We start from the raw sequence: 15,298 nt of genomic DNA, 5'->3' as shown, positions 1-15,298 counted from the left end.
AAATTTTTTTTTTTTCTGATTTTGCATAGATGCATAGATATACACTACAGTGTTTCTGTGTTGTTCATTAATGCACAAAAATTACTTCTTCTGCTGTGCAATGTATTAATTCGAGGAAACTAGTAACTAATTCTAGAGGCTCCTTACCTTAAACTTTGCTATCCAAACTAAATGTGTCAGTCTGCCCTGAGAGCTGGAGTCAGTGTCGTCTCCATCAGTTTTAAAAACCTTCCCATGTATCATCATCTTAACTCCTCCACCCCCCGAGTAATATAAACAGCATAACAAAGCTCATTTGAAATTGATCACTTGTTCCTACCCCCTCTCTATTTGTGCCTATTACACTCGCACCTGTCGTTGACTCAGCTCCACACACACACACACACACACACACTTATAGACCCTTGGGGCAGAATACCCCCTCAATTTCCAGGCGAGCAGCTCTTAAACAAGCTCGGCCTAGTTGAACTGTGACCTCCACACAGAACATGCCCTTGGGGTAACTCCACCACCACAGGATGTGTGTGTCTTTGTGAGTGTGTATGTGAACGAGAGCATGTGTGTGTTTGTGCAGTCAAGCCTCCATTTCATTAATTAAAATATTCATATATTCATGTATGCTTTTATCCTTTTGATATGTCAAAGTTTGTACGTGCCTTTTTGGATCTTAACTCGGGGGACATTTATAGTTGTTGCTTCGTAGGTTGATTTGTTTTTAATCTAAAAACACACTTTTTGGATCACACACACACACACACACACACAAGGTAGTATTAATGTCTTGTTTATGTTTATGATGGATGGTGCGTCCAAATCTGTGTCTGCCTGACGGCCTGTCCCTCCCGTCTCACCCCTGCGTCTGTAAGCACTCTGTACGCTTAAACAAATCACTTCACCTAACTCGATCAAATGTTCTGCAGACGCATTTTTGAATTAAAAAGGTAAGAAATTTCACAAAGCAGAGACGTTTGTTTTAAGACAATCACATTAAAGACGGTGGGTTGTTGCACGGTTGGCGCCACCATCACGGCCAATAACAATCATGACATCACACACTCCCAGTCACAGACACATTACTGTCCATGTGCATGTGTGATTCTGTGTGAATGGGTGGTAATTGAAGACTTTTTAAAGTTTTTAATGTGACTGATTAATCCTGCCAAAGCTTTTTTTTCTCAAATCTTTTTCTATAATCCGTTTGCTCCTTGTGGCTTCCTATACATCTTTTTTTATGTCATCAAAAAAAATCTTATAAACTGCTTCAGCCTCAGGACATCTGTGTGAATTTGGGTGTGTGTGCATCATCTCTCCTTCATGTATGTGTTTTTTTGTTTGAAGTTGTGTGTACATATACCTTGTTATTTCCCTTGTGTTTGCGTGCGTCCATGTTACTCTTCCAGCCGTGGGTTTGCTCCTTTGGCCTTAGCCAGCCCTCCACTCACATCTTCATCCATCACAGTCTCCAGGCCCACCCTCGGGCCTCTCCTCGGCCCACAGTCCCTCACACTACCTGCGGAGGCTCTCTAGCCTCTCCCCAGGCTCCACATCAGGCCCGTGGCCAGGGGCACTCGGTAATGGACAGCTCCGTAGGTGGTAGGAGGCCAGAAGAGACACACATGCTCACACAATACAGATACAAGGACGCACGCACACGCACAAAGACCAGCAGGGGCTCTCTCCCACCAGCTGCAGTGAAAGAGAGGGAGGAGGAAATAGGAAAGAGGAGGGGACTCCTAATAGGCATAACTAAAGCACTCCTAATGAAGGGATCCTGTGTATGCGAGTGAGTGTGTGTGTGTGTGTGTGTGTGTGTGTGTGTCTGTGTGTGTGAATGTTCAGCTGGGATGTGTGTGTGTGTGTGTGTGTGTGTGTGTGTGAGTGTCGTTAGTGTTGATCCTGTTATAAAGTGCTATGGCCCAGAGGGTTGGCCTGATATTAAAGCCCTAAATGATGCTATTTATTATGTCCTCTGTGTGTGCGTGTGCTTGTAGGTACTTTATTGCTTTCCACCCTCATGTTTTTGGTGGATGGAGGAGGGGGGGTTAGTGGTGTATTGTTGTTGGGATCGATAGCTTCGTGAGCAGGTCACAAAATTTAGGAGCTTATCGATAATCATCACTGTGATTATTAGTCTCTGTGGTCGGTGCTCAGAGCAATAGGAACAACCAGCACCTGTATTGATTACATATACTGTTACAGTTTTCTTGAGTGTTGCTCACTCAGAAAAACTTCAGATGGGTCATTTGGGTCTTAATGCACCGTTCAACATCCTGTACATACAGATCAGTGGCCATTAATGTAGCTGGTGCATCATTTTCAGATTTGGTACAAATATCTGCCCTCACTGCCTGAGAGCGTACAGTGGAGGCACTTACAATTTGTCAGTGGTTTTTTTTTAATCTTATATTCTTGTAACAGAGAGATCTGAATGCATTCCCTGCCAAGTTATCGTTAAAATTTTGATTTTAAAATCAAAGACTGTTGGATTAAAGAGAAAGTAATGAGGAGTACAAATCCGATTCGGTACCAACTTTCAGTGTGACAAAGGCTTTAAGCCAAAACAAGTTGGTGTCAGCAATGAAATATTAATTTATTACACTGAGGAAGGTGGAGTGCCTTGGATTTTGTTGATGTTTCTTAGGATGCTACACTCCAAAGAGTATCATTGTTCCCTGAGCGTGACTTTTTAAAGTCTTTTATTCATAAAACAAAGATGGACTCAATTATTTTTGGATACTTGGTGCTATGAAAGCACGTTGGTTCGCTACCATCAAAGTATTGAGGTTTGATAGGAGGGTGGGCACATTTGTGTGTGTATGAAGTTTAATGGCTGACACTGTTTTCTTACAGAAGGGGTGCTTTCCAAAGGGGGTGATTTTCCTCAAAAAAATGTTATTCGCCATTATTTCTAGCACTTTCATTTGGTGTTGGTGTAGGCGATGTGAGGAAAACACTCAGTTGCTCATGTGGAGGCGCGTATGTGTCGGTGACTCTGGGTCTAAAGTGGTGGCACAGGTCAGGGCAGAAGGCACTGCTAACCACCCTCACTGACAAGCCCACCACTGTCAGGTCCTGGCACACTTCTGCTGTGACATTATGTTTGTTCCTCATTTCTCCTCCGACCCCTTAAAGATAATCTGTTTAACAAAATCTTTCTTCCATTTGACTCCTCCTGCTGTGTGGAAATGTGCGCCTGTGCTGATTCAAGTGCCTCCAACCTGCAACAACCTGCAGTGTGTATAGATTGTATAATGATCCAGGGTGTCTGGGTGCGGGTGTAGGGGTCAAAGTGTGCGTTATTGGCACGCGTTGCAGATATGAAACCCCCTACAGGGTCATTGCAGAGCCTTCCTGCTTCACTGCAGTTAGTCTCAGTGACCCCTGAACCCATGTGACCTCTCACCCCTAACCTTACTCTCTTAATCGACGATTTGACCCTCCTGCTGAGATGAGGATGTTTCTCTAAAAAAGTGGTGATGCGATGATGTTATTCTGTTGGTGGTGTCACTCATTACATTTTTTTGTGTGTGTGTGTGTTGCGTCTTATGTTACATACAGGTGCCAACCCTCTGCAGACCAACGGTTTGGGACATGCAGCACGGGCCTATGCTAAGGAGGGAGAAGTGAGCACTCTACTGCAGGAGTGGGAGGGCAAGGTATGACACGCACAAAATGTGCAAGCAAATAAAACATCAGTTTCCATTATGTTTTTGTTTCCTGTGGCCTGGTTTGAATGACTCGGCACTATTCACTCCGCAGACATCTGTGTCATTTACTTGCCTTCATGCACACAGACGCACAGTCCTCAGGAGGTCTGTGTTGGTCCGCTGAGTGAGTGACAGGTGCTATTGAGTATTAGAGTTGTGAAAGCTGGTAGAGGTTAACTGGGGTTAAAAACGTCTGCTGGAGAGTAAAGTTTGATTATATGTAATCTTTATGTAGATTTTGTTATATGGGACTAGATACAGTTTGGAACTGTAGTTATAATATTGTGATGTAGCCACTGATTAAATTTGGATGTTTGTTTATTGTACATTGATATTTAAGCCTAATTTACATTAAAATGAACTTTGTGCCACTACTCATAGACACTGAGATATTTAGGATTTTGCTATCCTTTAAAAGTCAGATGAACCAGCACTTTTTGTGCATGAACAGCATCATAAAAGCTTTATAAATACACTAAGGATGCTGTCAGTAAAAGAATCAGTTCTCCTTTGTTTAATACTTTCTTGGCTAGTTGTGATTTTATTAATGTAATTTTATTTAGGCTTTAACTAACTGAGTACTCTTGGTACTGTATTTCACAGGGTTACAGTAGTAGAGGTAGGGCCTGCTGTTTTCTTAAATAAAATCTGAGTTACTCGTAGTTATCCACCAGCTTGACAGCAGGCCAGAGCTAACCAAGATGGAGAGAGAGAATAAACAGCCTGCCTCCACTGCAGGGTGAAAACCTGGAGTCTGAGGAGACAAATATGGGAGGATGAATGAGTCAGGAGGCGGCTGTAAGAGGGAAAATGAAGGGCAACAAAGTGTGAAAACTAGAGGTGAAAATAAAGGGAGAGAAAAGTTTTGGGGCAGAGAAAATTAGGAGAAAAGAGGTGGAAAGAAAGATCAAATCACCAGAAAAGAGGAAATGTGTGTCAGAGAAGTGGAGGCAAAGTCAGATAGAGCGGTAGTGTATGTTAAAGAGGAGGAAGATGGAAAGCAGACAGCTGTTAGGAAATGGGAGGGAAATTTCTAAATAAGCTGATAAAAGTTGGAGGTATGGTATGAAGGGAAAGGAAGGAGAGAGAAGGATATACATGTTTAAAGTTTCACCTTAGCTAATCTAACGAAATGATTATTGTCTTAAAAGTTGTTCCATTATTAATCAGCTAATCAAGTAACAAGTAACAGTTCCCGCACTATATGAACACTATAAAGGTGAATTTCTTGATTAGCTACACTTCATGCAAACTTCACACTTGTAAAATGCCAGAGGAAGGTCACTTTGTTATGGAATAGCTACATTATAGTCAAGTGAAATGTCTCACAATAGTCGCTTTACTGTAATGTACCTATTCAGCTACTTTGTCCTAAGTTTTGACCTTTAGGTTACTTTGGCTCCTCACTTCTACAAGGCACCTGTGTGCTACAAGCATTTCCTGTGGGGACAAATTAAGGGATTTAGATGAACTGTTTCCAATCAATTGTACAATCTGTACAACATGCTACACCCACTGTCCTTAGAATGATGAAACTCCACAAAAAGGGAAGAAAAAAAGAGAGAAACTTGATGGATTTCTGCAGCAATCTAAGGCTTTCAGTGTCTTTGTAGTATAAAGAATAAAAGGTGGTCATAAAGGAGTAAAGAGGGGCAGACCTGTAACTCTTCAGTGTCTTATTTCCTACATCCCTCCTTTTTCCCTTCACACCCCCTCAAATGTCTCCCTTTTCTTCCTGATCCGTCTGATCTGCTTTCTGTATGTTTTTACCTCCATAGTTCCAGGAAGCGCAGGCTCGGCGGGAGGCAGAGGAGAGGAGGAGGTTTCCCCTGGAGAGGAGGCTGAAGGAGCACATCATCGGACAGGAGGGGGCCATCAATACAGTGGCTTCAGGTAAACACACACACACACACACACACAGTTAAATGGAATATATACTGTAAATGCAGTATATATATAATATAATATATAAATAACAAGTGCACATAAATATATGCTCTCAAGCCGCAGCCTTGTTCTCCTCCTCTTTGTTTCCACACTGTTTTTCTTTTTCTGTTTTTCTGTCTCTCTTTTCAGCATATTTCTGTTTTGTGCCCCCCTCCTTTTCCTCCCTCTTGCTCTCCTCCCTTCCCTCCCGCAGTAGGCGGGTTCAGACAGACCGGTGGAGGCTGTAATTGGTTAATTGTGATGAATGAGCTGTCTGTCAGGCATACACAGGTGCTGTGTGCATATGTGTGTGTGTGTGTGTGTGTGTGTGTGTGTGTGTGTGTGTGTGTGTGTGTGTGTGTGTGCGCGCGCATGTGTGTGACAGCTGAAGAGGCCAGGCTTGGAGCCGCCAGTTAACACGATTACAGAGAGAGGAGACATACTACAGACCCCTTCACCCCTCCTCCTCTTTTTCTCTCCCTCTTTCTGCTTCCCCCACTCCGTCTCTCTTCCCTTTTCTCTCCTCAGTTTCTCCCCCCTACCATCGCTCTCTCCGTCTTCATCACACCCACTCTTTCTCCTTCGCCCCTTCTGTCCTTTCCTACTTTCACTTTGTGGCCTCCACCCTCTGCATCTTTCCATCGGCGTTCCTCCATGCTGTGCCGTCCGCACAGAGTCAGGGATGGACAGGCGAAAGTCATGGAGGCACAAGTAAAACAAATGGGAGATGAAAAAGAGGCAGGAACGCTGATGAGAGAAGATAGCAGAGAAGTAGCTGAGAACCAGGAAGCGCGGAGCATTGACATAAAGACAAAGAGAGCGAGCGTAATGCATGGAGAAGAGGAGGGAGGATGAGTTAGTGCACAATAACACAGCAGCCAGTAAAGAGCTGATATTACACCAGGCATCCATGGAGGCCATGTATTGATCCGCAGATGAGAGAGAGTGTGTTCAGAAAGGGTCCTGCAGCAAAGAAAGAGGCTGTGTGTTATTTTTATGATCTCAGACAGATTTGTGAAAATAATCAACACACTCCCAAAGCTAGAAGCGGATATTATAATCTCTAATGCTTTTGTGAGAGCAAATACGGTTTATAACCAGCAGGAGAACAACTTGGAGTTTTGCTTTGAAACTTCATCAAAAAATATATACCACAATAACTGCATTTCTATAAATACAAGCCATAAACCAAAATACAAACTGTGGTGCTGTTGGAGCAGCAGTCATAAGAGTCAGTGCAGGTTTTGCTGAAAGTCAGTGAAGGAAGAGAGAATCGTGGGACATGAAGTCTTTGGTGATGAATGATCGTTGTTATCGTGGCAAATTGTCCTGAAAGCCATAGAAGACATTGCCACAGTGATAAAGGTACAGCTTATTGATCCCTGAGAAGTATTACAGTGAATATATCACACACACTGAACGTGAGCAGGAAAGCATATGAGATGCCTAAAAGACAGTTTTTATCGAAGGTGAGCCGAGCAGGAATCAGCCAAACTCTGGCGGAGCGAGAGGGGAAGCAGAGATTTAGAGATGAGGAGATGGACCAGGAAAGAGAGGAAGGGATATAATGAAGATAAGCAGACAACAAATGAGAAAGGGATGTAGAGATAAAGAGAGAAGAGGGAGCTGCATGTGACCAGATTATGGTAAGCAACATATACAATAAAGTATTTTACTACAGCATCCATCATGAGCTCTTCTCTCTCACTGTTTCCTCTCTCTCTGCACTGTAGGTGACATCTTGAAACTGCTTGTTTCGTGTAACCAACAATCCAAAATTAAAAAGATATGGAGTTCATAATGATACATTATTACATTTTAGAAGCAGGAAATAGTCATTTTGGACTATTTCCTAGATTAATTAGTTATGATGATCAGTTTGTTATCTGTCTGCCGCTCATTAATCAACTAATTGGTTTTTAACATTAGTTATCAATATGTACTGCAAAATATTAGTGCAAAAAGGATGGATATCCTGATAGTTTTAGAAACATTTTGTAGACCAGAAGTTGAGAAAAAAAAGTAATTTTTTAAAATTTTATTTTATTGATTGATTGATTTTATTTTCATATTTTGCTTTTGGTGCATTGTCTTCTCTCCAAAACAACTGTTTCTACCTGAACTCCTCATGACAAACAGCTGGCCTTCAGCAAAACACACACACACACACACAAAGTACAAATAAACCCACTACACACACACACACACACACACACACACACACACACACACACACACACATATATATATATACAGGAAGGAGGTTAGATTGATCCAGGTTTAGCTCTCAGGGCTAAGAGTTATTGAAGAGAATCATCCCTCTGTAATCATGTTAGAGCCAACCAGACCTGCCCAATACACACTGCTCTGAGAGTGTGTGTGCGCGCATTAGAGAGAGAGAGAGAGAGAGGGAGAGAGAGAGAGAGAGAGAGAGCATTTGTTTTGTGTCTCCTTCCTTTCCTTGTTGTTGTCAGGGTCCTCTGAGAAATGTCAATGTGCCCTTCTGTCAAAGTCAGTCTCAATCAGCTAAAACACACACAAACACACAGAAGGTTACGCTGTCATTCACACAGCCGTTGATAAAGCAGACGGAGCTTTGGAGCCCCTCTTGTCACTATTCATCTCGGTGTCCATCTCTGACACACTCGTTTGTTTCTCAGCCTCGCTCTCTGTCTCCTTATCTCCATCACTCCTCTCTCTTTCCCCTCTTTATCTCCCTCTGCATCCTTACTTCTCTTTCCTCTCCTTATCTTTGCTCCTCCTGCTGCTGCTGCTTCCCTCTCTGCCGTGTCATCTCACCATCTCTCTGCCTCCCTCACTCTGCCTCTCCTTCTCCTCTCCTGCCAAGCATCTGCTCTTTATGATTATCAGCTATTGGTAGCTAGTTAAACACTCAGATCTCGTGTCTGTCGTGAAGTATTTTAGCTCCACTGCATCACACGTTGCGCCTCTCAGCCGCAGCAGCGTGTGAGCAGGAAAGGCCTCATCTTATTGGTAAAAGATGCTTTGACGGGACACGTACTGTAGCTGTCGTTGACACAGGTTCAATTGAAGTATTGTTTCCTCACTGTTCTTGGCCGCACCGTTCTCTCACCACCTGTTTTGCTCTGGCTACACTCGATAACGTGCCAAGAAACTGACACCACTGAGTTGTAAAGGCAATGACAAGTGGACAAGCACATGAAGATAAGGGAAATGTGGCTTAAATTTAGCAGCCTGCGAAACTGTCACTAGCGTTTGTGGGTCTTTTGTCTTTAGTCCTTTGCAAGGTTGTGCTCCCACAACATTTACAATCCAGAGGTAAGGTTGTAAAGTAGAAGCCTACGTGTATGTGGTTGCCTGTCATCAGGCTAAGAAAAGTTAGCCTGAAGTGGCAGAATTAACATGGCAGAGAATGAAAATTGTCATTAAAAGTTGTAAAGGAACAGACGAGCTCTGCAGCACGTCTGCCAGCATCGGCTGTACTTGGAGGCCTTGAGGTGAAGACACAGCTCATAAAGGGAACATTTTTATGTCCGCTTCATCGAGATTTAAACGCTGTCCTACCTGAATGATACAATCAGGATACGTTTATCTATTTTCTATTCCTGGATTTTGATACCTAGTGGATTCAAGTCCAGGTTCTAACCAATATCCTGCTGGCAAAACCCTGCTCATCTATGGCTCTGTCTCTTGGCCCCGGCCTCTTAACAGCTTCAGATTTGGATGAGTTTGTGCTAGTGTCTGCTTCTTCGTCGAGTGGCTGAAACCACGGCCAAATACACTCTTTACTCCCCTCCGATCCACCTCATCATCTTGTCTTTGTGCATGTGTGTGAGTGTGGTTGCTGGGGTGATGGCAGGGTTGGGTAGGCACTCCTCTTTAAGCAAGCGTGTGTGTCTGCGTGTGTGTGTGCGAGGCTGCGATCCATGCTAAACTGATTTCGCCATGGCCGCGCCAGGGAGGCTAACACAATTACTGCTGGCTAATGGCCCCACTGACTGAGGGGGGGAAGAGAGGCATCGTGGGTAGCTTTCTGGAGGTCTCTCATCTTGCTCTTTTGCTCTGTTTTCTCTCTTCTTTCTATTTTTTTCTACCAAATGTCTCTGACCCTTTTCTCATCCCTGCTCTCTCACTCTTCAATCATAGTTTCTGGGATACCCGCCGCCCTCAGGTCAACTCAGATCAGTTGGGTGAAACTTGGAACACTTTGTGCGAAAGCAAAGTCAACAAATGCAAATGACTGAAATAACAGTCTCCTTTTCTTTCCCTCTATCTGTCTCTGCACTCTGTAGCCATTAGGAGGAAGGAGAATGGTTGGTACGATGAAGAGCATCCTCTCGTGTTCCTTTTCCTCGGCTCATCGGGAATTGGTAAAATCTCTCTCTCATCTTTCACACTTCTTTTCTTGTTTGATCTCATGAAGTGATGCCACTCAGTTTCTTAAAAGTAGCTGCCAAAATAAACAGAACACTTGAGTAAGTAAAGTTTCTGAAGTTTGTTGAAGGCGTGTGGGGTGTATTTTCCTCCTGTCAGTCTGCTGATTTCAAAAGAAACAGAATATAGAAGACTACAGAAGCACATGTCACATTGTCAAATATAAACAGAAACTGGCGAAACTCCACTTCTTATTCAACCACTTACTATTATTCAGTAAATTAGTTTGTCTCCAAGGTGCCATAATTTACTTTGTAGAGTAAAAGAAGAACAATTTAAACCAGCATGTTAGACTGAGAGAATGGGTTTTTCCACTGTGCCTCAGTGATCTCACAAGTGTAATACTGCTACAGCCGGCACAGTAACAGATGTGCAGGCTCATGTTAGCAAATCTCAAAGCAACACTAACAAAACAACAACAAGCAGCAGCTTCAGTGCACGATAACCTCTGGGGAAGGTGGGGATGAATGGAGACTGTCTGGACCTTTCTGCTGCAACAGATCTGCACGCACACTCTTCTATCCACGCACATCATGCACCGGAGGACACGACACAGAATGTCTACCACATAACCGTAGTGTCCACTGTCCCAGTTGATGGACTGTTGTTGCTCTGTCCACAGAATGAGGACAAAAATGCCAAAAGTAATCTTTGAAAAAAAAAAAGCATGATTGTAAACCATTAAAGTAGAGCAGTGATACAGAGGGTATTTATAGTAAAATATCAAGTTAATCAGTCGTTTTAAAGCGTGCCTTCTTCCAGCCAAGTGTGTACTATGGAGCTGCTTTGTGTAGGAAGATAAAGTTTTAGATCAACTGATATTCCATTATTGAGGGACAACTCTAGTGTAGAGAAAAGCTAAAATGTTCTCAAACAGCAGCATGAAGACCAAGTGTGAGTGTGTATGTGTGTGTTAGAGTGAAATAGGGAGACGGAGGGATATTAAGGGCCAGATAGATGGCTAAAAAAGAGGGAGATGGTGATGACAGGCCAGAGAGATAGATGAAAGAGAGCCGGTGTTCATATTCTCTGTTGCCTTCAGCGACAAACGGTGGCCATGAGACATCAATATTAAACACAGCAACAAGACACAGGCGCGCACACAGCCTTTCACACACCCATATGCATACCAAACACGAGGCATCAATATCATATATGAGCATTTGTATGCAGAATATTTTACCGACACACATAATGTGTGCTTCTGGAGAGCAGGAGATGATTGAAAGCTTCGTTGGGGGGGTGGGCACTAGACCAGCACTTAGAGAGGGAGAGAGATCGTCTTCCTGTCTGAAATGAGTGTGTTTGTTTTCCTGAAATCTCTGCATACTGATGTGTGCCAAAAAACAGGGATTGTTCCTTTTATATTAACAACAGAGTAATTAAATGTTTCCTGTCTGAAACGGAATAATTAAATGATGTGTCTGTCGTGTCTGATCTCACAGGAAAGACAGAGTTGGCCAAACAGGTGGCTCGCTACATGCACAAGGACATTAAAAAGGTTTGTCATCTCTCACACACACGCACACACACACACACCAGTATTTTCACGTCAGTCAATAGGTGGCCAACAGGTCTTCTCATAGATATAACACATAGACATCACATTTAGAGGGTCCTTCTGCCTTGAAGAAATGACAGAGAATTCAATTTGTGTTGGTTACCACGGTAACTATTAGTTGCACTTGTCCAATACAAAAATAGACACTGATACAGTAGCGTGTTGTATCTGCTGCAGAGGTTAATCCATGGTGTGATTGCAGGGTTTCATCCGTATGGACATGTCCGAGTTCCAGGAAAAGCACGAGGTAAGAAGTGTGGAGTCAAGAAGTGTGTGATTGTTTCTACACATACGGTGTTAAATATGCTGCATTAATTTTAAAAGAGCGTCTCTTACAGTGGCATCACTCTGCTGAAATGACGCATTGGATTAATTCTGTTTATGTACTCATAATGGATGCATAAACCAAAAATAATGTTGTTTTTGCTCCTCTTTGTGAAGCTTTGGTGATGAATGCATTTAATCAGTGAATAAGAGTTGCATTAAGTTTTGACATTCAAGAGCTAACTAAGATCTAATCATTTCACCTCACTGTTTTTATTCGGTGGTGACTTTCTGTAGATTTCTGCATAGTGTGCAGCAACAGAGAGCAGTGTCAGCAAGTGTCATCCTAACAAAATGCTTTTTGTGTTAACATTGCTAAACTTATTTTGACAAATCGAGCACCTTCCCTCTCGTGTCCCTCAGGTGGCGAAGTTCATAGGCTCCCCGCCGGGATACGTGGGGCATGAGGAAGGGGGTCAGCTGACCAAGTTGTTGAAGGCGTGTCCCAATGCTGTTGTCCTGTTTGATGAAGTAGACAAGGCCCACCCCGATGTTCTCACTATCATGCTGCAGCTGTTTGATGAGGTGTGCGCGCGCGCACACACACACACACACACACACACACACACACACACAGGGTATCATACCTTCATGCTGTTACATTCCTCCTGTGCTTTTCTTTGAAGAATCGATCTCTTTCCCGCTGTTCCTCTCTCAGGGTCGCCTCACAGACGGTAAGGGGAAGACCATCGAATGTAAAGATGCCATCTTCATCATGACATCCAACGTTGCAAGTGATGATATCGCCCAGCATGCACTGCAGCTTCGCCAGGAAGCTGAGCAGGTCAGCCGCAGAAAGCTGGCCGACAACCTCGGTGAGACAAACTCACAAACACAATGATGCACAGCCTCATGCTCTCTGGTCTTGAGGTCATCACACTGATTTCCAATTTGTTAGTTACATAATGCGCTACAGCTGCAAAATGAATTGCACAATGAGATTTTATTAGCTCCCACATTACTCTCCATTTTCATCAGCTGCTGTAGTTCTAAAATGAGTGTGACGATATGATGTGAAGTATGATCAAATAATTTAGTTTGTCAGATCTAAATTTATAGTTGGAACTTACCGCAGTATCTTGTAAAACAATTTGGATCAACATTTTAACCAATGCAAAAACATTCACAGAAGCTCTGTGACACCGTAAACACACAAAGAGCCTTCAGGTGAATAGAATCACAATGAAATTAATGTCGATCTTGTGCTTTTCTCCAGACGATGTACAGAAAAGTGATGACATCACAATCTCCCGACAGTTTAAAGAGTCTGTGATTCGTCCGATCCTGAAGGTAACACACACACACACACACACACACACACACACACACACACACACACACACAGATGAAACCCACCTTGTTTTGGTGTAACGGCACATAAATGTTTCAGTTGAACTTTTTTGCTTCTCTGCAGCAGTTTACTGTAATTGGCCTCGGTTGTCATTTCCTTAATTCTTTGGTTCCTCCCCAGGCTCATTTCCGGAGGGACGAGTTTCTCGGTCGGATCAATGAAATTGTATACTTCCTTCCGTTCTGTCACTCTGAGCTGCTGCAGCTGGTGAGCAAAGAGCTCAGCTTCTGGGCTAAGAAGGTACGCAACACACAGCAAATCACATTACAGCGTTCTACTTTTTAGAGACAGCTCCTAATGATTACAGCTTATGATTACAGTTTGTAAATTTGAACAAATCTGTTCTTTTCACACAACCAGTCTGAACCAGTCCAAGCAGACTAGATACATTATTGTTTCATACCGCACTGTTTGAGAGAAGACACAACAACACAACAGCAGACTCAGCAAAGCCTCTGTGTGCGTCTAAGAGAAGGATTCAGAGGCACGTATTCACAGCACCCTGCGTTTAAAACATGGGTGTCCTCTAGTGGGACTGGAAGGCCCCGCCCTCCTCATCCTGCAGTCGCTGAGCTGTGCAGGAACACACGCTGATCAATATTATGTGCCACTACTACTCACTATAATGTGATTACAGTGTTTAACATGTGGAGCCTTCATCAATATTTAATTATTAATATTACAGCTGGTGTCCTGACAGCCACCGTGGGCCCTGCAGGCAACTGATATGGACCTGACTCACGACTCTCATGCTGTGCATCAGTCTTTTGTCTTTCAAAGGCAGCTGTGTGTTGTGTGTTTTCTTTTTGTTGGTGCTTCTGTTGTCTTATATGTCTTTAAGTGTCTGAGAATAACGTGTCTGTCTGCAGCACTTACAGCAGAAATCTCATTATTACAGAGACCTCACGAGCCATTTGTTTTTCACTCACTTAAAATAAATAAATGAAACGTTTAGTACAATCATTATCTCCCTAATATGGTATTTGTGCTGTTGTAATAATGGCGTTTATATCTCTGGAGTAAAACATGGCATCGTCTTTATTGAAGGGAGTGTTAACATCAGTAGCTAAATGAGCAGCTCTGATCGCTACTATTGACTGATGTTTGATTAAAACGCATTAAGGGCTTGTTGATTAGCACCGGCAGACATGCTGCGTGACGGTATCTCCTCTCCGCCTCGGCATTTGTCTCTCTCTCTCGCAATCTCTTTACTCATTACTCCTCGCCATCAGTCTCCGCCGTCATCCTCTCTTTCTGTTTCGACTGTTTACGATGCTCTTGTCTATTGAAGATCTCACCATTATCCCCCTTTTTTTTTGGACCCACCCTACCTCCCCCTCCCCCTCCCCTGTCCCTGTCATTAGGCTAAGCAGCGCCATGACATCACTCTTCAGTGGGATCGCCCGGTTCTGGACCTGCTGGCGGGCGGGTATAACATGCATTACGGTGCACGCTCCATCAAACACGAGGTAACGCACAGACTGTTACACAAGGCGGTGTGAAAAGTCTTAAAAGGCTTAAAATTACGTTACCTAGTCTTTAAGATATTTCAAAATCTGGGTCCTGGTTTGTGATGTCTGACATCGTTCTTCATGAGTTATAAAATTTTAGTCATCAGTTTCATTACTGAGAGCAGAAATATTTTAATATTGGCATTTATAGACTTTATAGACTTTGGGTAAATTATGTTTGTGTCCATTTTGTTTACTGCTGTGTAAACTCTGTAAAGCTCTCACCACATCCCTCGATCTAAGCCATAATGATGAAGAACGATTAGTTGATTAATCAAGAAAGTAATAGGCAGATAAATCCATAATTAAGTGTGACATTGTCAGTCTGTAGATATTTGATCTGGCACATGGACACTGAGAGAATATTTGAGACATATTTGATCAGGGAAGAGCGTCCTATCAGCAGAGAACAGTGGCTGGTTTACAGTAAAAACGTCCACTATCAGCTCTCATGTTGTTTTCAGGACCAAATAGCAAAGCTCAAGAGCAGCAGACATGAGTA

At 43.1% G+C, this 15,298-nt stretch overlaps 2 protein-coding genes across 2 annotated transcripts in view; both read left to right on the top strand.

The window, feature by feature from the left end:
• anapc15 (anaphase promoting complex subunit 15) overlaps nucleotides 1–15,298 on the top strand; it is a 256,108-nt gene that overhangs the window by 189,403 nt on the left and 51,407 nt on the right. The gene's annotated exons all lie outside the window — the stretch shown is intronic.
• Nucleotides 1–15,298, top strand: part of clpb (ClpB family mitochondrial disaggregase) — a 30,552-nt gene that overhangs the window by 14,119 nt on the left and 1,135 nt on the right. The window contains exons 6-15 of the mRNA XM_070829714.1: nucleotides 3,559–3,656; nucleotides 5,486–5,600; nucleotides 9,908–9,985; nucleotides 11,495–11,550; nucleotides 11,813–11,857; nucleotides 12,298–12,459; nucleotides 12,593–12,749; nucleotides 13,151–13,224; nucleotides 13,406–13,525; nucleotides 14,650–14,754. Of these exons, the coding sequence (XP_070685815.1) occupies nucleotides 3,559–3,656; nucleotides 5,486–5,600; nucleotides 9,908–9,985; nucleotides 11,495–11,550; nucleotides 11,813–11,857; nucleotides 12,298–12,459; nucleotides 12,593–12,749; nucleotides 13,151–13,224; nucleotides 13,406–13,525; nucleotides 14,650–14,754 (1,010 nt within the window). The remainder of the gene's footprint in view (nucleotides 1–3,558; nucleotides 3,657–5,485; nucleotides 5,601–9,907; nucleotides 9,986–11,494; nucleotides 11,551–11,812; nucleotides 11,858–12,297; nucleotides 12,460–12,592; nucleotides 12,750–13,150; nucleotides 13,225–13,405; nucleotides 13,526–14,649; nucleotides 14,755–15,298) is intronic.

The sequence above is a fragment of the Pempheris klunzingeri genome, chromosome 4 (genome assembly GCF_042242105.1).
Source record: "Pempheris klunzingeri isolate RE-2024b chromosome 4, fPemKlu1.hap1, whole genome shotgun sequence".
NCBI lineage: Eukaryota > Metazoa > Chordata > Actinopteri > Acropomatiformes > Pempheridae > Pempheris > Pempheris klunzingeri.
This window is presented reverse-complemented; position numbering and strand designations above follow the sequence as displayed.